At 39.1% G+C, this 27,416-nt stretch overlaps 1 protein-coding gene across 1 annotated transcript; it reads left to right on the forward strand.

Annotated features, from left to right (window-relative positions):
• Positions 1 to 11,503: 11,503 nt before the first annotated feature.
• LOC104419479 (protein trichome birefringence-like 19) lies at positions 11,504 to 15,518 on the forward strand. Its single transcript, XM_010031159.3, has 2 exons — positions 11,504 to 12,086; positions 14,544 to 15,518. Exons 1-2 carry the CDS (start codon positions 11,565 to 11,567, stop codon positions 15,360 to 15,362), a joined length of 1,341 nt encoding a protein of 446 aa, XP_010029461.3. The 5' UTR covers positions 11,504 to 11,564; the 3' UTR covers positions 15,363 to 15,518.
• The last annotated feature ends 11,898 nt before the right edge of the window (positions 15,519 to 27,416 follow it).

Genomic DNA, 27,416 nt, shown 5'->3' on the forward strand with positions numbered 1-27,416 from the left:
AATGATTTCCAGCTACAATTGGTCGGATGGACTCAGTTGTGAAAATGTGAAAAAAATTTAGAACCTGATTGGCACGATTGAAATGTTTAGGGTTGAATTAGCACAGGTGCAATATATTTAATTTTTTTTTGATAGTTTTCCCTAAAAAAAATTGGAAACACAAATGGAGACAACCTCCAATAATCAATTCATGATTATTGTACAATCAAAACCTTAAACAACAAAGGAGCTCATTGCAGCATTCCAAAGCCTACTGAATTGACTACAACGATAAATTAATGGGTTAAAATGGTATAAATGAGATGTATTAGTTAAAGAATGCCAAGTCTTGTATAAAAGAGAAAGTATAATTATTCACCTTCGTGATTTTGAAAAGTAGACTCTCTTGTGATACTTCAACATGATTCTGAGACTTATGGAGGAGAATGAGATTTGACTCTCTTGCTCCTCATGTGAAACTTCGATGTTAACTAGAGAGTTGCAGGGGAGTTGTGAAGTTTCGACGCAAATCAGAGCTATGGAGGAGAAGGAGATCAAGAGGTAGAGTTTTCCACAAAAGGACATAAAAATCTCTATTCAGATTTATTCTACCCCATGGGATATTTTTATCCATATATATCTTTTTAAAATTTGGTAAGGGGAAATTGTTCAATCAATTTTAAACCTCTCGTACGAACCATATTAACAATTTCCCGAAAAGGTTTATGAACTTTCAACGCGAATTGGAGTTATGGAGAAGAAGGAGATCAAGAGGGTAGAGTTTTTCAAAAAAAGACATAGAAATCTCTATTCACCTTTATTCTACCCTCATGGGATATTTTTATCCATACTATATCTTTCTTAAATTCGGCTAGGGGAAATTGTTCAATCAATCTTAAACCTCTTCTACATTGAAAATTTTCCGAACATGTTTATGAGGTTTCAACGCGAATCAAAGCTATGGAGGAGAAGGATATCAAGAAGGTAGAGTTTTTCAGAAAGGGAATCTCTATTTACCTTTATTCTACCTCCATGGGATATTTTTATCCATACTAAATCTTTCTTAAATTCGGCTAGGGGAAATTGAATCTTAAATCTCTTGTACCGACTACATTAAAAATTTCCCGAAAAGTTCTATTAAAAAATTTGACAAAATCAAAAAGTCTAGAATTAAATTAATATCCATACAATATATTTAAGATTGATTGGGTAATATTTTATATTTGATCTTATGACATCAACCAAAAATAGGATAGGATGAGAATTATTACATTCCAATTTTAATCTGATTACCAACTATAGCCTTAATCTTTGGGACATCAGATGCATTTTGTGAGATGTGGACCTACGGCCACACATTTCTGGAACACATCTAACGGAGGAAAAGAACTTATTGTCAACATCTTTTAGATATAAATCTATCTGATTCAGAAGAGAAGAACTTGTGTCAGTATTTCAATTTCAATTCAAACATGGGTTTATTCACACTCATAGGAGTTCATCTATGTTTTTACTTTACGAATATGATATTTTCTGAGCATTTCTAATAATATCAAGTGTTATTCTTATTTTGGCATTTCTAATTTCTGGAATTTTAGCCCCGGTTAGCAAAGGGCAAGAGAAACTTTCGAGTTATGAATCAGGTATATAACCAATGGGCGATGCTACTGTAGGTACATGCGAAGAAATGATCAACAGGGCTGTATTTGCTAGAGAATTGAGAGTTCCTATTGTAATGCATGACTACTTAACGGGGTGATTCATTGCAAATACTAGCTTGGCTCATTATTGCCGAGATAATGATCTACTTCTTCACATCCATCATGCAATGCATGCAATTATTGATAGACAGAAAAATCATGGTATACACTTTAGGGTATTAGCTAAAGGCTTACGTATGTTTGGTCGAGATCATATTCACTCTGGTACTGTAGTAGGTAAACTTGAAGGATGATTGATGACAATCATCAATGCCTCCCACGGCCTCCGGATTCGAATGCTAGGCCTGACAACTTTCAGTACCAATTTGGCCCATCAAGTTTTCCTTTTGGGCCAGTAAGAGGCTCCCGTCAAGTTTAGCCATTTAAATTCGTAGAACAAAGACTGAATTTAATGATAGGAGCTCTTCTGAAAATGAATATAATCTCCGTTTTCCACGCTCGATTTAAGCGCGCGTCTAAGAACGTTACCACATCTAACCGTGAAGTCCTTATCGAGTATTCTCGCGAACATTTACACGCACGGTCCCTTCTTCCCTCCTAGAGCCGTGTATCATAGTTTATCTGAAAAGGGGTCTCTTATCTACCGCGTCGTGATTCGATAATGATAAGTCCGGTGGAGCTTACATAGGAGGGGGGACCATGGTGCACAGGGAAAATTGTAGATTTTATGGTGACGGTCCTACCAATCATTAGCCAACCTTTCGACAACGACATCAAAAAAAAAAAAAAAAAAAAGGACTATCAAACTTACTTTGTCCCCTCCGCTTCTTGTATTGGTGACACTGGTTTCAAATGACGTGCCCGGGACTCTGATCGATTTGCGATAACTACAAGAAATAGGATGGTGGTTGGCACGCCGATGCTTCGTAAGGTAGATATGCATACACATGCGCCATGAAAATCAATTAATTGGTCTAAAATTTATTGTATGAATGTTGATTTGATTTTAAATTTTTCAATTTTGACAATTTAGTCCCTAATCTTTGTGTGAAATTTTAATGTGATTATTCCAGTCAATTGTTGCTAGAAATCATCGACATTGTGGTATACTGCATAGGATGGCTAGTACTACGAAAATTAACCAAAAGAACTACATTGAAATTTGGCGTAAAAATTGAGGGCTCAATTGTCAAAATGGAAAAGCTTAAGACTAAGGGTGCTTGGTTCTTAGTTTATTTCGATTCCACTCAGGAACCGTGAACTAGACTGATTCCCAATTTCTTGGACCACCGGTCTTTTAGGACGCATTTGGTAATGATTCTGTTCTCGGGAATATATTCTAATTAGAAATTATTCTTTTTTATTTTATTCTCGAAAACAGATTTTAAGCATTTTAAGCTATTTGGTAACTGTCTAAATTTCTGATTTTGGAATAAAATTGCGTTTGATACCGTGCTCATTGATTCTGTTCCAAATCAATTTCTTTTAATTTTTAAATAATTTTTTTTCTTTTTTTCCATTTTCTCCTATTCTTCTTTTTCTTCTTCTTGTGGCCGGTCGCCCGGCGACCTCATCGGAGTGTCGATGGCCCTCATCGACTGAGCCTCGCTGGTGGCTAGGCTGGCCTTGCTAGGGCTGGGCAAGGCCCGCTTGGCCACCGGCGGGGTTGGGCGTCGCGAGGCTTGGCCTCGCCGGACCTCGCCTTGGGCTAGCAGGCCTCCGGTGAGCTCGCCGAACTGGCGGACGACGGTGGGCGATGGTGGACGAAGATCGCGGGATGGCGGAAGGGAAGAAGAAGAAGTGTTGGTTTTGATTTTCAAATTTGTTCCCGAAACAAGAATTAACTTTTTTTTTTCATTATTATTCTTGATTCCATTCCAAATCTGTTCCCGGGAACAAAAATTTTACCAAACGCGATTTTATTCCAAAACTACTCCCGAGAATAAAAAATCAGAATCGGGTACTGTTTGGCACGTTACCAAACAACCCCTTAGCAACGATCAGATGACCAAACAATGAGACAGGTGTTGGTGCTCCTCTTCCTCAAGGGTGCAAAAAGAATAAGGAATGCTTGCGATAGGAAGCTCTAGTAATGAAGGGACATGTGAATAAGAGATCTGACACATAATATTCATATGTACAAACAAACATATGGTCGCCGCACTTACAGCTAAACAACTAAACTTTTGGCAACATTTGACAAGGGGTGATTTAGAGCTTTACCGAAGAGTGAAGAGCGAGACCGCTAGAGTGGAATAAGCTGCCAGACGAGCGAGAATCGAGACACCGAAGAGTGAAGAGCAAGGCATAAGGGAAAGACTAGAGTGACGAGCAATGCATCACGAGAGGGAAAGACTGGAGGCTGATTAGAGATAGTTTGTTTACTTTAAGAATTAAAGAAAAGATTAAAAAAGTATAATCAGTCCGGTTTGGTTGGTGCGATTCCCAACTTGGAATCCAAAATTGGACCGGTATCTCTAGAATTGCCAAAAATTGATCGGTTTAATTTGGTCCGAGTAGTTCTCAATTTGGATGATCCGTCTTGCTTACCTCTATGTAGGACTGAATTGACATTCATATAATATGTTTCAGACTAATTGGACAATTTTTCCTGCTCGCGTGAGCATACACCCGAACTTTCGTTCTCGCAAAAAGATACAATCATGTTAATTGAGATAGTCGTGAATGATTTCAGGATTTAGCATCCTTTATGACCTCATACCGAAGGGCAAAAATGTAGGCTTGTAGTACACAACCTATCCTCCTATTCTATTGTATTAATTATCCTAAACCTAACTTTAATTTATTTCGATGTGAATGGTGCCACCCTCAGATGGTGAGAGGCCCCTCTCGAAACCTAGGAAATTATGTGGCTCTCGGGCTTTTCAACTGCTCATGCACGTTATCTTCGAATCGAGACATGAGTCTTGCGCAAGAAGACTGTTGGAATATAATACGTGGAAACGACATGATCTTGCAATTTACGTCAATGCGAAATCGCAAGAGAAATAAATGAGAAAAATAAGGACATCAGAAATTTATGTGGTTCGGTCCGAGTATCAGTACCTACGTTCATGGGAAAAGCCAGCAGCAAATAATCCACTATAATAAGAGAATTAGAGTTTACAATCACTCACACGCTCCAGTATTTCCCACATTTAGATTTAACCTCAAACCCAAAGTATTTATAAATAAACAAATCACTTGGACATAAACTTACGGTATAAAATTACCGCGCATTCAAGCTCAAAACAAAAAAGCACACGGCTCTCTTCAGCTTGACGTTGTGCGGCTCCTATCTTCTCGTAGGGTTTCTGCCGCTCGCATGAGAAAGAGGACGTGTTCTGATATATATGTGTGCCCAAAGGTGAAAACTTTGACTTGGGCCCACCAACGTTGGCTTTACATGCAGAGAACTACACTTGCTTTAATATTGTGTGTGTTGACTTTTGGACCCCGCCAGGATAACAACCTTCAGCAAGTTTCCGAAGAAGAAATTTGTATATGAGATAGCTAGTATAAGCACCTAGAGGGGGGTGAATAGGTGTAAAAAATATTTTCTTGAGATAAGAGAGCAATACTAAGCAGACAATAGAAATGAAGTTCTCTTTTCGTTAACAAGGCGAATTATGATCAAAGTAAAGCAGAGAGTAGGGAAGAGAAAATGAACACATAAATTATAGTGGTTCGACTTATTCCAAGCCTACGTCCACTCTTCCGCACTGACAGCCCACCGGCTGGATTTCACTATGAACAAAAGAGATGTTACAGCAAGGCTCTCCCTTGATTCCACAGTGTAGATACTCTACCACACTTCCTCAAGGTTTCTCAATAATATAAACTCTCTTTTACGTACAAGATTTCACTCAGAAAATGAATTGACTAAGAACAAAGAGCTTCAGACTTTGGAATTCTTCTATTGCGCACACACTTGAACAACTAGAACGTCTTCCTTATATACTCCTTTATGCCATCATACCCACTGGCACTTACTAAAGGAATTCTTCCAATCTTCCCGTTGGACAAAATCAATTAAGAAGATCATTCGAGCTATTTAAGGAACATGTCGATAGCCCATCAATCCTGCTCGCCCATACAATCAGGATCTCGGTTTCCATAAGTAGAACATTTCAAGTATACTTCGCCAATCATCGGATCCTCAATTTTGAATCAATAAAGGATTCCGTTATGTCATATCTAGCCAAGAGATCTTCTCCAGTCGATAATGTCAAATCCTTAACGAAACATCCAGTTCAATAGCCCTTCTTCGACGGATTAAAAACTCGTCAATGAGAATAGACTTTGAGTCTTGAGTCCTGGCAACCGAGGTCTTCGATTTTAAATAATAGAGTTTGCAAATCTTCAGACTAGACTGATGGAAACGTTTTGTCAGCTTTAAAATACTCCAGGAAGATTTCTCCAACAGTATCTTCTTATACGTGTGCCCACTGGGCCCCACGATCAGCTTCATTCTTTAAAGATGAACGCTGCAAGTAACAAAGGCTTTACCTTTTTTTTTTCCTTATTCTATCATTTCCTCTTTTGTAATCCTTCATGCAGTCCCACAATCAAATAATAAAATTTTTATCTAAGTGAATTGAGTTTTGCAAACGTTCAAACTCGAGACATAATTTAATATTTATCTATCTTGGCTCGATGTTTTGAAGCCAATTTATAGTATTCATCATCCATGCTGCTTTCCCAACGCCTCGACGGGCGCTTACTCTCCACAGACGCCAATAGAGTTTAAGCAGAGCTTGAGCTTCGCCAAAGAGATAGACTTAGTCATCATGTATGCTGGGTTATCTGTTGCAGCAATCTTTTTGACAATAACATTATCCTTAGCTGAGACATCTTGAAGTGGTACCTAATGTTAATATGCTTCGTTCAGTTGTGATAAATTGGATTATACGCCAAATATATTGCACCTTGGTTATCACAGTGTATATCCACACTTTTCTATTCTAAACCAAAGTCAAAGAGCAAACTTTGTAACCATACTGCCTCCTTCGCTACAAAGGTTAGTGCCATGTACTATGCCTCAGTCTAAGACAATGCAATGTGATCTTGTAAGGATGCTTTCCAACTAACTGCACCATCCGCTAGTGTAAACACGTACTTTGCTAAAGACCTATAATCATCCAAGTCACCGGCGTGATCCGAATCCACAAAACTAGTGGTTTCATTGTCATTGTTGTCCCTCTGGTACATTATAACCACGTCTGTTGTCCCATTTAAATATCTGAGGATCCACTTTACAGCTTCCTAATGAGCTTTACCAAGATGCTTCATGTAGCGACTAATCACACTTACAGCTTGTGAAATATCATGCCTAGTGCACACCATGACATATATAATACTACCCACATCACTGGAATAAGGAACACGAGACATATGCTTCTCCTCCTCCTCAGTTTGAGATGATAATTTATTTGAAAGTTTAAAGTGCTTCGCCAAAAGTGTACTTATAGATTTTGCCGATATATATTAAAACGTGTCACAATTTTCTCAATATATTTTTTCTGAGATAGACATAAAATTCTTGCAATCCTATGACGCAAAATCTCCATACCCAATATTTTCTTTAAAGCACCTAAATCTTTCATATCAAATTCAGCATTTAATCACTTCTTTAGCATATCAATATCAAACATATTATTAGTTGCTATTAGTATATTATCAACATATAAAAGTAGATAAATCAAAGAATCATTTTCTAATCTTCTAAAGTAAACATAGCTATCCATCTGACTTTTTGTGTAGTATTGACTAGCCATGAAAGCATCAAAACATTTATACCACTACCTAGGAGACTGTTTCAGCCCGTACAAAGATTTTTTCAACAAAAAAACATGATCTTCCTTACTCGAAATAGCAAATCTCTCTGGTTGCCTCATGTAAATTTTCTCCTCCAACTTACCGTGAAGAAACACAGTTTTTACATCTATTTGCTCTAACTTGAGACCCTGCGAAGCAACTATGGCAAGTAAAACACGTATAGAAATATGTCTTACCACATGAGAGAATACTTCATTGTAGTCAATGCCCTCACGCTATGTATATTCTTTCGCCACAAGTCTCACCTTATAACTCGCTGCCTCGATATCGGGAATGACCTCTTTCTATTTAAAGACCCATTTACTTTCGATAATCTTTTGGCTCTTTGGTACTTTGACCAGCTCTCATGCCTGATTTCGATGGAGTGATTCCATCTCTTCACTCATAGCCCCTAGCCATTGTGATGACTTTGAACTAGCCATCGCCTCAGAGTAAGACGAAGGCTTATCTATCTCCACCTCATCACTTACAGTCAATGCATAAGCAATATCTGTATAACCATAATGTATCGGTGATTTAATTTGCCTTTTCTATCTATCTGCGGCTATAGTATGTTGTGACTTTGTTGGATATTGACTATCACCGACTTCAGGAACTGCGGCTTCATCTACAGTCTCAACTTCTGTTACCTTCAAGATCTTTGGAGTTTCCACTTAAAGCGTCACCTCACTAATGACACCATGATCCGTCTTTTCTGTTGGTTGTGTCTCAGAACCCTTCTGTTGAAGCATTGCGGTCTCGTCGAAGATCACACATCTCTGCTGATTAGAAAACCAGGTGATCTAGGATCGGTGCACCACAGCCGATAACCTTTCACCCCATGTGCATAACCTAGAAATATGCACTTCTTTGCCCTCGGGTTAAGTTTACCATCACTCGTATGAGCATAAACAAGACATTCGAATATACGTAATCCATAATAATCAACAGGTTTCCCTGACCATATCTCCTCAAGAGTCTTCCACTCGATAGCAGATGATGGAGATCGATTAACTAGGTAACATGCCATGTTTACCGCTTCGGCCCAAAATTCATTGCCAAGTCCTGTATGCGAAAGCATGCATCAAGCTCGCTCAAGTAAAGTTATGTTCTTCCGTTCTGCCATGCCATTTTGCTGTGGTGTCCTAGGTACTGTGCGGTGTCTCACAATACATTCTTTCTCGCAGAATTTGGTAAAATCTTTACCACAGAACTCCATGCCATTATTGAATCTTAGGCACTTGATCTGTTTATCTGACTGCTTCTTAATCAATACCTTAAATTTCTTGAACTGATTGAACACATCATATTTGTGCTTCAGAAAGTATACACATACCTTTCTCAAATAATCGTCGATAATTGTCAATATATATCAAGCACCTCCTTTTGAAGGAACCGAAGATGGGCCCCAGACGTCTGAATGAATATATTCAACTGGTCGTTTGGTCGAATGAATAGCTGTAGTAAACTTAACTCGGTGCTGCTTCCCAAAGATGCAGTGCTCAAATAAGTTCGGCTTCCCTGTCTTTTGAATCTTCAACAACCTCGTTTCACTCATCATTGTAATACTTGCCTCGTTCATGTGCCCTAAACGCATATGTCATAATTGAGTCAAGTTAGAGTTTGACTCACCCGATGAAACTACAGCAGTTCCGGTCACGGTCTCTCCCAATAGATGATATAGAGTATTCACTTTCTTCCCTTTCATCATTGTCATGGCACCTCGAGAGATTTTCAGTACTTCACCTTCAGCGGTGTACTTATACCCGATGTCTTCGAGTGTCTCCAGAGAAATAAAGTTCTTCTTGAGCTCTAGTACATTCCTCACATCTGTCAATGTGTGCACCACCCCATCATGCATCCGAATTGTCTCTATCCCCACAGTCTTACCGACTGCATTATTTCCCAAAATAACCCTATAACCATTTGCAGTCTCGTAAGTAGTAAATCAGTTCTTATGAGACGTCATATGATAAGAACATCTCGAATCTAGCACCCATTCGTCTCCTAACGAAAGAATAGTCACACATAAAACAACTTCTGCATCATTAGTGCTCCTCTCGGCAATGTTTGCCACACTGCTTGTGGCATTATACCTATCAGCTTTATTTTTCCGCTTTGGACAATCTCTCTTGATGTGCCCTTCCTCATGACACTCAAAGCACTTCATGCATCCCTTGGACTTTTTATGACGTGATTTTGATATGCTTTTACCTCTGCTGCTACTAGGCTCTCGATGTTGTTCTGTACCCCGAAGAGTTAGTGCTTGCGCTACTTTTTGCGTCGGACCATCATCTCGCAACTTTCTCTGCCACTCCTTAGAGAATAAGGCGGACTTTATCTCTTCTGAGGTAATTGTAGTACGCCCTTGCAACGATGAATCGGTAAAGTGCTCCCATGACTATGGTAAATAGGTTAATAACATCATGCCATGTTCTTTATCATCAAGTATCTTACCAACGTTCTTCAAATCCATCATGAGTTTATTAAATTCATCCAAGTGGGTTATGATAGACATACCTTCAGCATATCTAAATTGAAACATCTTCTTCAACATGTACAAGAGATTGTTCAAACATTTCTTCACATAGAGTGCTTGAAGTTTTGCCTATAATGTTGCGGCATCATTCTCCTTAGCAACCTCTATTAAGACCTCATTTGACAAATTTAACAGGATTGTGCTATTTGCTCTTTCCATTAGCTCTATCATCTCAGAGGCTTTCATTATGATAGCAACTCATCTTCACCATCCAGTGCCTTGGCCAAACCTTGTGTTGTCAATAATGCCTGCATCTTGATACTCCATAACACAAAGTTGTTGCTCTCGTTAAACTTCTCAATTTCATATTTCCTCTTAGACATAATTGCAATAATAGAATTTCCAAATAATAATCAGATAAGCAAAAGCTTCAAATCACAATCAAGAAATCTGATCCCAACCAAGCTCTAATACCAATTGTTGGAATATAATACGCGAAAACGACAAAATCTTGCAATTTACGTAAATGCGAAATCGCCAGAGAAATAAACGAGAAAAATAAAGATATCAAAAATTTATGTGGTTCAGTTCGAGTATCGGTACCTAAGTCAAGGTCTTGACTTTTGGGCCCCGCTAGGATAACAACCTTTGGCTAGCTTCCGAAGAAGAAATTCGTATCTTCTTATACGTGTGCCCACTCGACCCCACGATCATCTTCATTCTTCAAAGATGAACGCTGCAAGTAATAGAGGCTTTACCTTTTTTTTTCTTTTTTATTCTATTATTTCCTCTTTTGTAATCCTTCGTGTAGTCCCACGATCAAATAATATAAATTTTATCCAAAAGAATAGCGTTTTGCAAACGCTTAAACTCGAGACATAATTTAACAAAAACGAATAAAGTCAATGAAGTCGTAATCAAGTTGCCCATCCCAGTTGTACTGGTCTAAGTTATACTTACTTAATATCCCCGTAAAGCTCCATTTATTTAGCGAAAAATAAATAAAACTTACTCACAAAAATATTTATATATAAATTATTACTGATTATGAAAATATTTGTTATTAATCAATTATTTTAAGCAATACAAGACATTATCCATTGAAAACATTTTTCAAGTTGTTCACATTTTGCAAAATGAGATAAAAAAATCTAAGAGAACAAGTACCTTTTGAACTTTCATCAATCATCCGGTGATCTACTTTCTTGCTCTTACCCATTCACCGTCTAATAGATAATTTCACATCATTGGTGATTTTAAATTTAAAGGAGTAGATTCAAGGAAGGATGGTGTGAGTATCCATGAATATGTAATAGGATTCTTGAGAGAAGGAAGATCTATACGTTATTAATCAGGTGATAAACTATAGATTATATACGTGTACATAGGTGCCATTAGCAAAGCTAGAAGTGCGTGTATGATTATTCTAGAAATCTCATCATTTCCTTTTTAGCTATATTTTAATCTGTTCAGCCTGTCGACCAAGACCCCAATAAAAATCACCACCATCTCATTTATCTAACTAACTCGAATGCGGTCATAATCATTCAACCCCATGCTCATATAGTCCCCCATCTCTAGGCCTCTCTCTCTCTCTCTCGCTCTCTCTCTCTCTGTCCATCGCAGAAATGAAAGGAGAGATACAGTCGCGCCACCACAGAACCACACCGAAAATAGTCCTCCTCGTCACCATCCTCTTCGCCCTCCTCATCATCATCTCCCTCTACAATCTTTTCCTCTCTCAGCCCCTCCTAATCTTCTCAAGAACAACCTCCTCCTCCTTCTTCTTCTCCTCCTCCTCCTCCTCCTCCTCGGATGAGGCTGTCGTCGCCGTTGAAGAGGATGACCCTGCCATTTGCTCAAGCATGGTGGAGATCTGCGACATATTCACGGGGGAGTGGGTGCCGAACCCACGGGCGCCGTACTACACGAACAAGACCTGCTGGGCGATCCACGAGCACCAGAACTGCATGAAGTATGGCCGGCCCGACACCGACTTCATGAAGTGGCGTTGGCAGCCGGACGGCTGCAAGCTCCCCGTCTTCAACCCGGCGCGTTTCCTGGAGCTGGTGAGGGGCAAGTCCATGGCATTCGTGGGGGACTCCGTGGCCAGGAACCAAATGCAGTCCATGATCTGCCTCCTTTCTAGGGTACGTACACAGTCCACTCACTATGCCTTTGCCTTTTCTTGGTTTCTTCTTCACCTTCATTGAAGCCCATCTCGGTACTTGCTACTTTCGTTTTCAGGAATTGCATTAGGTCTATTACTTTCTTTTATTCTAATTAGCACAACGATGTAGGGGGTTTTTTTTACTGATTTACACGGGTGGATATTAATATGAAAATACAAATATTCCTTACTATAGAAGTTACATTATGACCAACAACGATTAAAATGAAAATTCAATAAGTTCTTTATTATATCATTCAATCTTTTGACGTAATAAATCTGACCACATCTGTATTGATGTTTTGGTTAGGAGTCCTAGAAAGGCGCAACGTGCCTGGCCCCGTTTGGTTCGGCTCTGGGAATGGGCTTTGGGACTCTAAAGTCCTTTGGCCAAATGCAAACGCGTTTGGTTCAATTTTTTGGGCGACTTTGGCGAGATACAATTACATTTCCAAAGGACTCTAAGCGCCCTTAGTCCAAAGTAGGTCTAGAGGTCCTTTGGGAACTTGCATTTTCGGAATGCAAGTTCGTTTGGGTTACTGTTCATCTTCAGGTTAATGTTCATCTTCGAAGAAACCACTGCATGGAGAAGCCGATCGGAGGCCGGCGATCGCCAATGAAGGGGTTGCGCGCACTGGCGATGCGCTGGCGACTGCCGCCTGAGGGTCATTGGACCTCAAGCGACACTTGGGTTGCGCGACCTAGGCGGTCGCTTGAGGTCACATGACCTTAGGCGACGGCCGCCTAGGGTCGCTCGACCTTGACGACCGTTTAGGGGCCAGATCCGGCGGTCCGGCCGCCAGATCCGGTGGTCCGGTGGCTGGACTTAAAAAAAAAAAAATACAAACATCTATTTTTTTTTTTTTTTCAATTTAATAAAAGTCTTTCACTAGTGCAAATTTTACCAAACGGTATTTTGACCAAAGTTGTTTCTCAATACAAATTAGAATTACAATTCACCAAATGATATTTGCATTTCGGAAAACCCTCTTCACCCAAAGGTATTTGCATTTTTGCAAATGCATTCCCCAAAAGCCGAACCAAACGGAGTACGTGTGTTTAGAAGTTTGAGCACCACTTTGTACAAATTTAATGACGTCACATGGCCCGATCGAAAGTAATCTTTTTACTATTAACATGTGGCTTGAGGGACGAATGCAAAACAGAATTCCTTTTTTATTTTCTAAGGTCCCCATCTGTGCAAGATGAATAAAATATTAGTAATATCAGTTTTCACGAGTAATGACGTGTGAGATTCCGGAAAATGTGGCTAGCTCTTCACTTCTTATCACATAGCTACATGAACTTCAATATCTTACTAATTTCTTACATTATTGTTTCTTTCACTCGACTAACTCGAGTCAAGATGAAAGTCAGCACGCTGATATTCACAGCCGTAGCTACGGCGAGTTTGCATGTCTTCGCTCGAGTAGAAAGGTCTCTCCTTTTTGAGGAACAGGCACGACCATGTGAATTAGACTTTGGAGATAGATGTTCGACTTTGGGTGTTGAGTCGAGGATCTGCGTCGATTGGACATTTTCCTTGGACGTAGTTACGCTCACGTCTTTATGAGAGTTTGAACTAATTCGCCCCCCCATAAAGTAAACGGGTTTGTTGACCAAAACCCATCGAGAGTTCTAAGGTTGAGGTTGAGATAGATGTAGCAGGTGAAGATAACATGGAGTGGAATACCTCGAACACATTAATCGATGGCTTCTTCTTTAAAAAGATTTAAATACTAATTAAGAAAACCATTTTTCAAAAAATGAATTTGAAATTGAGGGTGATATGTCACAAACAATGAGAGACTCGTTCGGGGTTTGTCTTTTTTCTTTTTCTTGCTTTCTAAGTCTTGGTCTTTCAATAGTAGCCATCAATTGATATAGTAGCAAAGGGAAATTGCCCTAATTCCATGAATTGGGCTGCACATGCTTGCTGCTGAAGCCTTCTGCACATGCTTGCTGCTGAAGCCTTCTTAAGGCGCAAGTAAACATGTCACTTCAGTAACCATACATGGTGGAACACTCGTGAGTTATTATATTGGTTAATTAAACTCAGTCAAGGGTCATAAATGAGTTTATAATAGTGAAGTCCAAAATAATATGGGTGTTAAATGAGTTCACGACTTATTCAGACTTAGCCCACTTCTATGACTCTTTTTACACTCTCTTGTCTTCATTCGATTTTGTGCTCGCTCATTTTGCAGTTTTACTAAAGTTAATGTATGAGTTTTCATAAATTAGGATGAGTATGGAAGTATTTTATCAATATGGATTGAATTGGGCGTGAGTCACTGAATTTGTATCATATAAAAGTGAGTCAAAAACTGATTAAATAGGTTAATTTAAGTCAGACTATTTTTGACTGGACCCAAACTCGATCCGATGGCAGGTAGAATAGTTATGTACCTGACGAACCTTTTCATGATGATGGTAGGTGGAATATCCTATTTATGTCTCGCACACGCCGGATGAGCAAGGCCTGCGCTGGAGGTACGTGACCTACAACTTCACGCTCGCCAACTTCTGGACACCCTACCTGGTCAAGTCCGTGGAGACCGACCCGAACGGGCCAACCAAGACGGGCCTCTTCAGCCTCCACCTCGACGAGGCCGACAACAGGTGGTTGTCCAAGGCCGAGGAGTTCGACTACCTGATCGTCTCTGCAGGGCACTGGTTCTACCGCCCGCTCGTCTTCCACGAGGGCGGCAAGATTGTGGGGTGCCAATTTTGCTTGCTAGAGAACGTCCCGTACCTGACCAAGTTCTACGGCTATCGGAAGGCATTCAGGACGGCGTTCAAGGCCATCAACGGGCTCAAGAACTACAAGGGCATCACTTACCTGAGGACCTTCGCGCCTTCTCACTTCGAAGGCGGGATTTGGAACCAGGGCGGCAACTGCGTGCGGACGAGGCCGTTCCGGAGCAACGAGACCGCTCTCGCTGACGAGAACCTGGAGCTGTACAAGATCCAGGTGGAGGAGTTCCGGAAGGCCGAGCAGGAAGCGAGGGAGAGGGGGCTCAAGTACCGGCTGCTCGACACAACGCAGGCGACGCTAATGCGGCCCGATGGCCACCCGAGCCGGTACGGGCACTGGCCGCACGACAACGTGACCCTGTACAATGACTGCGTGCACTGGTGCCTGCCGGGGCCGATCGACACGTGGAGCGACTTCCTGCTCGAGATGCTGAAGACCGAGGGCCGAAGGTCGAGGGAAGAGAAGCTCCGGTTCAGCGACCGGAAGTTGAAGGCCTAAGCGCGATCGATGGTCTTTAGTACGTAAGGTTAATGTGGTCGATTGGCACTGTCATTTTCTATTTGGGCATGGGAAATTGGAAAAATTGGTTGTCCTATATTTTTGGTTTCGTGGTTCCATTAGAGCGAGTTTATTCAAGAAATAAATAAATTATTTCATGTGTTGGCCGTGACTATGGGTCCTCGACACTAGATGAAGCAAAGTCAAGTGGTATTTATTATCTTTTCTCCTACAATTGAGTAGAAAAAAGGATGGAAAAAAAAAGAGGAAAAATAATATAAATGGTTCATGTACTTTGGTCTATTATGTAATGGAGTCCATGAATTTTTAATTTATTCGATGTGGTTCCCTAGCTATAGCCAAATATACAATGTGATCCTTAAATTTTCAATTTGTTCAATGTGTTCCCTAAATTTTCAGTACATAATCAATTTAGTCCATTAACTATATAAAAATATTCAACATTGACCCTGAACTTGAATTCATTGAAAGACATAATTGATTATTTTCATATAATTTAAGCACTAAGTTGAACAATACTAAGGCTAGGTCCAAATACTATTTGCTTTGGGTCAGAGCTCATATGGGTTTTGTTCTTCTACTCTTCGTCTAAATCACCCTTGTTGACTAGCTTCAGAACATATGAAAAACTACTAGATAAAGACAATTATTCATCGTTATCACTAGGTAGTACACAAAGAATGCTTATGTCAGATCACAATTTTGACTCTACTAATTACAAAAAATAACTGGGTTCATCTTACCAAGTATGAAGGTCAAGAGTAACTACCTCACTAAATTTAATTAACTTCATCCAGAAAAGGTCTTGTTACAAGTTAGGACAAGTGGCAATGTGGGATGGCACTTCACCTCACCACATTTAGGCGATGTGGGATTTGGTTCATACCTACCCTCACTCCTGCACTCGATGGATCGATTAATTACAGGCTCACTAGCCTCCGTGTGGTTCATCCTTGAACCTCAAACTTCCCCGACCCATTACAAGCTCACCAGCTTTTGTGTGGTTCGTCCTTGCACCTCATTCTTCCGATTGGGCTTGGCTCTAATATCACAATGTTAAGCCTATATCTCACTTATAATGATATTGTCCGTTTTGGGCTAGTGCCCACATGTTTTGTTCTTGTGGGCCTTGCTAGAAAAGACCTTGTTACAAGTAAGGACAAGTGTTATCACATATATGACACCTCATCTCACCACACTCACATATATGATACTTCATCTTATCACATTCAAGCGATATGGAATTTGGTTCATTCATGTCCCCATTGCCATCCTAGAGCCAGAGCTGCACTTTGTCTGAGCCCCAAAGCTTCGGCAATCACTCTTGCCCTGAATGGATTGGGTCATTACAAACAAGTACAAAAAATTTAGGGACTCATTGAACATATTAAAAGTCTATGGACCACATTGTATATTAAATTAAAGTTTATGAATTACTTTAAACAAATTAAAAAGTTAAGAATCACATTACATATTAATTAATAGTTCATGGACCATTTGTGTCATTATAAATCAATGCAAACTTTGAAGCTAGCAAATGGGATTGAACACCGGAGAGATGTTGACTTTTCTGATTTGGGATGCCAGCACCACAACTTAATTTTAGATACGGAGTAATAGCATATTTTGCTTGGAATATGTTATTATATTAAATAAATAAAATCAAACGATGATATTTTTATTATGGGTACTGTCTAAGGCACTTCTTAAGTTGACTATAGTTGGAAGTAAAATTTTTCAAGTCACTTCGAAAAAAAAAAACAAAACATTTTAATAAAACCATTTATCTCAAATAGTAAATATTAAGTTTATAAAGCATATTTAATAAGATTAAATTTTAAGTTAACACCTTCCTTATATAATTATTATTTTTTGTCGTATTAGTAAAAGTGCCAGTTAAGGAAGCAAGCATGCATTGACAAACGAGAGGTTGTAATCATTATTATTTTTTCCCCTTATTTTTTCCCCACGTGCTCGAAAAGTCTACCTTCCAATTCAAGAAAGGATAGTGGTTAGTGTGAACAACATTTCTTTAATCCATACACATTAATCTAACCTTGGATCCACTAATCGCTGCACTTCATTAACGAGAGAACTTTGACAAAAACGTTAACGTTTAGGAGAAGTAAAATGCCAAGTCAACGTTATTTTTGATCATACATATGTAGCGGTTGACGCGGGAAATCAGTTAAGGAAAAGGGCTCATTCCTTTGAAAAACGCTCAACTTCAGGTTTTTATCCTGAATTTTTTTTTGTCCCATAAAAAATTCCTAATTTTCACTCTAATCTTAAGTCTAATCAAGTATCCAAATATAATCACTGATTTTTTCGATATCATCAACATTAGGAGGTTGCTGTTGTTCCTTTCAAGGTGGGGTTGTTGGTGAAAACACCGTTTTTGATAATGAACCTCTAACTAATTATGATATCAATAATTTTGAGTAAATTAGTGGCAATTTGTCGCGATCAAATTTTCGGGTGTGAACCACCTAGGGTTTGGCTAATGGATTGTTAAGCCTAAACTTAACTCGGTTCTCCCAAGCCCATATCAATTCGCGATTTAAGTTTAAGTTCTTAACATGCAATTAATTTTCAATTATGAGTCACCACTAATTTATTTTTGGTGGGTCGATTAGAAACCCAAGTAAATTAAAGTTTTACTTTACTCCTACAAACCAGAGACTCTAGGTACGGGGATTTAGTTACACTAGATTTCTCTAATACATTTTCGATACCATTATTTTATTTTCCAAAAAATATTTTTGCGGACAGCTTAAATTGATTTTAAATCTATTTCTTTAACATGTGAGGTAATTCATGTAGGTACGCAATCCACCAATTTAACACTCAGATAAACAATAAATAAATTGCAAAAACTTATTTCAAAGTAACGAAAGCATTTGGAATGTTAAATTAAAATCCACATCAACAACCTTAGATAAGGTTTCTAATTAACACGCAATTTCTTTTTTTGTTTTCACTTAATTAATGAAAATAATGCAATATGCAGTGCAATATTAACTAAATGACCTAATTCTAATGACATGTAATTTCTAATTAAATGAGTCTAGCAAAAATACTAAATGACATGCATTTTAGTGAATCTAACCCTAATGACGTGCATATAACATTTTTTTCTTTTTCCTAAAAGAATGCATTTTATCCTAAATAATAAAAATAATTTAACTTATGACATTTTTTTTGTATTTTTCATGAAATTCGAAATTTGGTGAAATGTGAAAATTACCTAACTAGATTAAGATCCTATTTAATTTATATTATGAATTAGGTTGAGCCAAATTCTAATTTAAACTAAAATATTATCTTAACCTAAATAATCCTAAAATGCAATATATCTAAAAATACCTAAACTTATAATAAATTAATAAAAAAAATTATCTAAAATTAAACCAAGTGCAATTTAACCCGACGTACAAAATATGCCATAATTCTACATGACATATGCATGATAATTTTTTGTTTTTTTTTAATTAATTTTCGAAATTAATAATTGCCAAATAATTAAACATGCAATCCAAATTAAAATCTAGCAACCTAAATTGATTTATTTGAATTTTGAATTTTGAATTTTTTTTTTTAAAAATTTGAAATAAAATTCCTATTCTAAAAATGTAAACCCTAAAATATGCAATATTCTAGCTCAAACATATCTCAAGATAAACGAGGTAATTAAGACGAGACAACTCATTCAAAATCATAAAAAATATCACGCATCGTTTAGATCAAAGGATAATATTTCGTTAGTAAAATCTATAAATTGATCTTAAGCCTTAAAGATCAAAATATCAATTTTATTCCCACTTAATTAATTATTTTATCTAAAGTTCTTTATAGATGAAAACAAAAACCTCTTTACACGTGGTTGCGAATCATGGGAATATATCGGGATTTTCAATTATGCATAGATAGTATTTCAACTAAAGAAAACAACATATAAAGAGATAATAATTATAAAATAGAGAAAAAAACCTAAACTAGCCTAATAAAGTAAAGCAAAAATACCTAATAATTTTTTTTAAAAGAAAAAAAAAAGAGGGAAATCCTGGCCGCTGGTTTTGGGGGTAATCGCCGGCGAGGGTTTCCGGCGTAGACACCGGGAGCGGCTCAACGGCGGCGAGACAACATGGAGCGTCACTGGGTGCGGGCGTCGTGGGCGAGGGACTCCGAGCACGGGCAGAGGCAAGGCAGAGACGACGTTGGGGCGGCGAGGCAACGGGGAGCGTCGCGGGCGGAGCAGGAGCTTTGGATCTCCTGGTGTCGGTCACGAGTAGGGCGGAGAGCAACCCCGGGTCGTCAGGTCACTGGATCTATGGCGTCGGGTGACCGATCGGAGGTCGCGATGAGGTTGCAGGCGGAGTGTGATGGAGCAGGGGCTTCAGATCGACGCGAGCTCGCGAGTGAAGGTTCGGAGCGGCGGTCCAACGTCGCGGGTGCGGCCGAGTCGTGGCGGCGGCGGCAGTGCAGGCAAGCAGCGCCGGTGCCGGCAGGGACACTCCCACAAGGAAGATGAACAGTCACGTGGGGGCTTTTCTCTTTTTTTTTTGGTTTGGTCTCTTTCTCTCACGTCACTTTTTCAACTTCACTTTTGTGTACTTTTTCACCGAAAGAAAGAGCCCCCTTTTACTTTGCACGCGGTGTATTTTATAAGTCCAAAAAATGTATCCTCACGACGTATATTTTTTCCTTTTTTGCTTGCGCACAATACCCCTAAATATGTCGTTAAAACAGACATATCCCGCGCAATATTCTATTTTGTATTTCTTGCATATTCTATCTAGAAAAATTCCCTCTTTGCACAAAATACACCCCTAGTGTATATTACCTAAAAATATGAAAAATCTAAATGGAATATATGAAAATATTCCCTTCACCGAGGCCTAAAATAAAACTAAATAAAAATAAAATGTTTCTAAATTATATGCCATGTGTGTTTTTTTTAGTTTAGTAAAAATTAACCTAAAATTTGTGCAAAAATTTAGGTGTCAACACACTTTTTAGATGAGTGAAAGTGGAGGATTTTTTATGAGACAAAAAAAGTTGATGATAGAATTGGGGTTAGATTTAAAGTTTTGGGTGTTTTGGGGAATTAGACCAATAGAAAAAAATATAAAACAAAACATGATGACATCATTTTCTATATATAAAGCTAAACACATTGAGATCAAATAAAAAAAAAATGGGATCGATCAACGCCACTTACATTTATGAAAGTAGATTTCGAACCCATAAAATAATGCAATAAAGTCAATGATGTACCGTTCTAACGTAATTTATAGTCCCCACGCGAAAAACGACGAGCTACTAATCTCTTTCTCTAGCAATAAACGGTAAGCCCCGTGGACGTTGCCATTCTTGCTATTCAATTGGTGTACAGCGATGTCTCACCAGAAGAGAAAATGGCATATTGGCATTACTCCACTTGCCTTTAATTTATTCATGAGGCTTTTGTCTTAGCCTCCTCTCATTCTCCTATTTAATTCGTGCACAATTCTGGAGTTTATATCTAGACGCATCGAGCTATTACATCACATTTTATGGCTAAAGTTTTCATGATATATAAAAGGGAAATCACTTATTCTAATCAATCCACGTGAAACTTTGGTGAGTGATTAGAGATATGCTAACGTATGGTTTTCTAATATGTTCATACACATATCTTTCGTGATACAGATCTTATATCTTTGAAAAATGACATAAGTAATCCTTAAACTTTGGCTCAATGTATAACGTTGTCAATGAATTTTAACTTAATGTACAATGTGATCCATAAACTTTGAATTCGTTCAATATAATCTCCGAATTTTTTGTGCATGTTCAATTTATTCCTTAGTGTAATGAAAATGTTCAATTTTGTTCTTAATCTTGAATTAATAAAAAGGATTATATTGAATATTTTTACATTGTTCAAACACTACATTGAACATGTAATAAAAATTTAGGGACTATATTGAATAAATAAAAAGTTCAAGAACTACATTATATATTAAACTAAAGTTTAAATATTGCATTACATATTTGATCAAAGTTTAAGAATTATCTATGTCATTATCTCTATATCTTTTGTAATATAATCCTTGTGAGCTTCGCTTCTTGAGACGTATGTCATGCGCTCGCCATTGCCGTTGGTGCTTTAACCTAACGGGGGCTTAAAGAAAGACACGGAAAAAAGAACACAACAAAAGCGACGAAAGAAGCAGTGGCTTCGAAACGACTAAAAATCTTTTTAAAAGCTTTGATTCCAAATATGAATGGCCCATTTGGTTCGGCTTTTGGGGAATACATTTGCCAAAATGCAAATACCTTTGGGTGAATGGGGTTTTCCGAAATGCAAATATCGTTTGGTAAAATTTGCATTGAGATACAACTTTGGCCAAAATACCGTTTGGTAAAATTTACATTTGTAAATGACTTTTATTAAATTAAAAAAACAAAAAAACATTTGTATTAATTTTTTTGAAGTTTGGCCACCGGACCACCGGATCCGGGCCGGATGGCCCGGCGCGACCCCCAGCGACGTTGCGGGTCACGACCTAGGCGACCGTCGCCCGGTTGCGGTGCCGCTGGTCGCGCGACCCAAACGTCGCCGGGGTCGGGCGACCCTCAGGTGGCGGTCGTCGGCGGCTGATGGTTGTCGGCCTCCGATCAGCTTCTTCGCGGTGGTGTGCAGTGATTTTTGGAGAAGATGAATAGTGCCGAACTTGCATTCCAGAGATGCAACTTCCCAAAGTACCTTCGGAGCTGCATTGGGCTAAAGGCCCTTAGAGCCACTTGGAGATGCAATTGCATCTCGCCAAAGTCGTCCAAAAAACCGAACCAAACACATTTGCATTTGGCCAAGGGACTTTAGAGCCCAAATAGGCTTTCCAAATGCCCAACCAAATAGGGCTGAAGTCCTAAATGCCGTTCTCATATTTTTCGACATAACTTTCATGCATGCCTAGAAGACTCTCTCTCTCTCTCTCTCTCTCTCTCTCTCTCTCTCTCTCTATCTCTCTCTCTCGCTTGCACGAACACCGTACACACATCCCTCATCCGCCATGAAGGTCCCGCTCTCGGCGCATCACGGTGATAGGAATGCACCGCAGCACAGCGCAGGTGTCAACTTCAGGAGCATGGCGATGATCGTTCCAGCCATGATTCTTCTTGTCGTGATCTCTCTGTGGCTCCTCGTCGTGACCTCGCCCGTCCAGCCTCAAGATTATCCTCCGGCATGGTTGATGGAGGACAAGAACGATAGCCCCAACAACACGAGGAGTGGGGGTGGCAGTGGCAGCGGCGGCGGTAGCGGTGGTGAGGGAGAAGAAATGCGATGTGTTCATGGGGAAATGAGTGTACCGCCCGGACGCGCCGACATACTACACCAACGAGACTTGCTATGCGATAAGTGACCAGCAGAACTGCATGAAGTTCGGGAGGCTCGACATGGAGTTCTTGAAGTGGCGGTGGGAGCTAGACGGGTGTGAGCTCCCGCCGTTCGACACTGCTGAGTTCGCTGAGATGGCACGGGGGAAGTCAATCGCCTTCGTCAGTGACTCTCTTGGGAGGAACCACATGCAGTCCCTGTTGTGCCTCTTGTCTAACGTAAGTGCTCGATCTAGTTTCGGTTGACTAGATTATTCTAATTGCCACGAGCTAATCACTTCCTCTATTCAAAACATGAGAATCTATGATGTGGACATCGAGCCATATTGAGAAGGTGGTGCTAGGGACCCATTGTCTAATCCTATTGGTTCGATTACTCGAGCGGGGGCCGCAATTTAGGCAAGCTGTTGGCGTCATGGTTCGTGATCTTCGACGTGGAGATAATCTTTGATCAAATCTTGAAAATCTTGGCGCAATTTGATTATCTGGTCACAAAATATTTGACTAAGTATATATATATATAGATTGGTTTTAGGGTTTGTGTGGCAGCTAGAAGGCTTATATTAAAGATTGACTGAATTTCTTTGGGGGACAAATATTTTTTTTAAGAAAAAAGTTGAGAGATTATCTTTTACTGTTCTTTTGAGAAGTCGACCTTATCAAGGTTCTCTTGTGACAGGTCCCTACGACTGTGAATTCTTTCGCTTGTGGCGCCTATAACATTGGTTGGTTGACACGCGTTCGTCAACAGGTCACGTTCATACCGAAGTTGCCAATCACAAGTTTGATTGAGGTCGGGGTTCGCAATTCTCACCATTCGAGCCTTCATAGAACGATCTTTCTGCAATGATTCACATCATTTTGGTATTAGAGCTTGCTTTTACAAGGTCTATTTATCTTCAATTTTTTGTTTATATTCAGCAATTTGAGATTTATTGAGCTAGAGTTTCGGTTCTAGCCAATTTAAGGATCCGATTGCTTTTGTGCTTCCATATATAGTTGTTTGTTGTTAGATTTAATTTTTTTTCTAGCATCATAAATTGTATCTGAGTTCGTAAAAAAAAGAAGAAGAGAAAGTTCGTAAAAAAAAAAAAAGAGAAATAAGATGCACAAAAAAAGGTGCACAAGAGAAAAAAAACAGATTCAGCAGAAAAAAAAAAATAGCCGAACAAAAAAAAAATCAAGAAGGCGACTCATTTGTTAGTGGACGAATTGAAACAAAATCAGTAGTAATTTGCGTTTCAATTGGAATTTCGAAAGTTGTACTTATTGGTTTGAAATTGCTATTTGCTCAAACAAAATCAACATTGATCTAATCTTGTCCGATTAGTTTGATTCATTGTCGTGAGGGGGTTGAGAGACGGGTTTTGAGTCCAATAAAGAGCTTGTGAAAAGATAATACGAGAGGGAAAAGACAAGAGTGTGTAATCTTAATTGATGGTGGAAAAAGCCTAGACTTGAGTTAAACACGAGAGGAGTGACAAACACATTGAGAGAAACACGTGAGGGAGCGATTGGTGAGGATTATTGTGACTAACGTATACTTGTAGGTCTAAAATATGTTGCATGAAAAAAACGTGAATTAAAGGGAGGTTGACTCTGTACAAAAGGATGAAGCACTTGTAGAAAGCATTCAACAATTGAAGGCTGTAGTGGAGGAGCTTAGTGGCCAAATAATGGGGAATGACATGAGGGTTGATGGTGACCAAGAGCTACCCAGGGAAGGCCGCAACATCAGCGAGACGCCTTTAGAACACGACATAGAAGGTGTCGGCATTATGATGATGATGAGGTCGACATGGAGGATGATCGAGATGCTTGATTTGGAAAGTGGAATAGAGCCCGAGGGTTTAGACACTGAGAATATAATGAACTTGACAATATTAAGATGGAGATTCCTTCTTTCCAAGGGAAGAATGATCCCGATGCGTATCTAGAGTGGGAGAAATGCATGGCGATGTATTTTATTGCCAACAATACTCCGAGCTAAAAAAGGTAAAAATTGTAGCTGTTGAATTGACTGATTATGCTTTAATTTGGTGGAATCAATGTGTGACTAGTAGGAGATGCAATGGTGAAAGATCGATAGAGAGTGGGATGAGTTGAAAGCGGTGATGAGGATGCGTTTTGAACCAAGTCATTACCATCGAGATTTATTTCAAAAATTACAAAATCTCACACAATGCAATAAAAGCGTGGAAGAGTATCACAATGAGATGGAGATTGTCATGATCCGTGCTAATGTGGTGGAGGATCGTGAGGCCACAATGTCAAGATTTTTGAGTGGTTTGAGCCGAGACATAGCAAGGGTGGTGAGTTGCAACACTATGTTGAATTGGAGGAATTGGTGGATAAAGCCATCAAAGTTGAGCGACAATTGAAGTTGGACCGAAATCACAAGAGTGGAGGAAATTCAAATCAGAATTGAAGATCCAATTGGAAGAGATGAGAAGCCAAATTGGAGAGGAAACAACACTAAAACCGAAACCTCAAAGGAGAAGGAGAGGGACGGTAAAGTTGGACCAAATTCAATTTCAGGTAAAACCGAAAACCCTAATACTAGAACTTGTGAGATTAAATGTTTTAAGTGTTTGGGTAAGGGTCATATGGCGAATCAATGCCCTAATAGGAGGGTGATGATCATGACTGGACATGGTGTTATAGAGTCCGAAAGTGAAAGGGAAGAAGAGAATGATGAGATGCTACCATTAGAGGATTGCAGTGATGGAGAAATAGCTATAAAATGAGACTTATTGGTGGTTAGGTGTTCTCTTAGTGTGCAAGTAAAGGAGGAGGAGCATCATCAACAAAGAGATAACTTGTTTCATACAAGATATGTGGTGAATGGTAAGATTTGTAGTTTGATAATTGATGGAGGTAGTTGTGCAAATGTGGCAAGTTGTAATATGGTGGATAAGTTGGGTTTGAAGACGACAAAGCACCCTAGGCCTTATAAACTTCAATGGTTAAATGATAGTGGAGAGGTGAAAGTATCAAAGCAAGTTCGAATCCCATTTGAGATAGGGAGATACAAGGACGAGGTAAGTATGATGTTAGTGCTACATTTAATGTTTCTGACTTGACTCTTTTTGATGCAAGTGATGATTTGAGGACAAATCCTTTGCACGGGGGGAGGGAATGATGTGGACATCGAGCCATATTGAGGAGGTGGTGCTAGGAATCCATTGTCTATTCCTACTAGTTCGATTACTTGAGCGCGGCCAAGTAATTTAGGCAAGATGTTGGCGTCATGGTTCGTGATCTTCGGCGTGGAGATGACCTTGGATCAAATCTTGAAGAATCTTAAAAATCTTGGTGCAATTTGATTATCTTGTCACCAAATATTTGACCAAGTCAATATATATATATATATATATATATATATATATATATATATATTCTTGTTTAGGTATATTTTAGAATATGACGCATTAGATTTCTAGGGTTGGTTTTAAGGTTTGTGTGGCGGCTAAAAAACTTATATTAAAAACTGACTGCATTCCTTTGGGGGACAGATATTTTTTTTTAAGAAAAAAGTTGAGAGATTCTCTTCTACTATTCTTTTGAGGACTTGACCTTATCAAGATTCTCTTGTGACGATCAATTCGACTTATCTAGCGAGATAGCGAATTCTTTCGCTTGTGGCGTCTATAATGTTGGTTGGTTGACACACGTTCGTTAACAGGTCACGTTCAAACTTGTGATTACGCGTTTGTAAACATGTCACGTTCATATCGAGATTGCTAATCACAGGTTTGATTGGAGGTCGAGGTTCGCAATTTGCATCATCCGGGTCTTCGTAGAACAATATTTCCGCAATGATTCACATCAAACTACTTACGATTGACCTTGTTTATCATGTGATTATACTCAAGATGAGCCCTGACCAATGAATTTTCTTGTCTGCATAATTCAGTTTTACGTCGATTTGACCGATTGCTTGCGGTGTTTGAATTGCCTTCTCTTCCTCTTCCCCCAAAGAGGTTAAAGAGGTGGATAAATGCGCTTAGAGAAATGCGCTAAGTCAATGTGAGCTGTTCTTAGAATGACATTTTCTTATTTTTAATGGAAATTTAAGAGCAGAAAATCATAGATGTTCATACAAGCGAAAAGGATAGCTTCTCTCATTAATTCGCGGTGTTGATTGAGCCGAGCCCTTCAATGCGCAAGGGTTGGGAGTATACTCATCCTTCCTCACATGCCGATGACGAGATCATTAGGCATTTCGAGACCATTGCATCCAACGTACGCTGTGTTTCAAAACGGGTTGCTGTTCATGTGATCATTACTATCGTGGCGTGATCAATCTGGTGAGCACTAAGTAGGTCTTGAGTTCTAATGCTTTCTTGGGAAGAACAACTTGGACCGTGTTTTATTAGCAATCGGAAGAGTCGGGTCCTAAGGCTAAGGGCGCGTTTGGTAACGATTCTGTTCCCGAGAGTAGATTCTGATCATAAATGATTCTTTTTTATTCTGTTCCCGGGAACTGATTCTAAGCATTTTAAGCCGTTTGGTAACTATCCAAAATTTCTGATTCTGGAATAGAATTGCGTTTGGTACCGTGCTTATTAATTCTGTTCCAAATCAATTTCTTTTAATTTTTAAATAAATTTTTTACTTTTTTTTTACTTTTTTTCATTTTTTTTTTTT

Source organism: Eucalyptus grandis, chromosome 9 (genome assembly GCF_016545825.1).
Source record: "Eucalyptus grandis isolate ANBG69807.140 chromosome 9, ASM1654582v1, whole genome shotgun sequence".
Classification (NCBI taxonomy): Eukaryota; Viridiplantae; Streptophyta; class Magnoliopsida; order Myrtales; family Myrtaceae; genus Eucalyptus; species Eucalyptus grandis.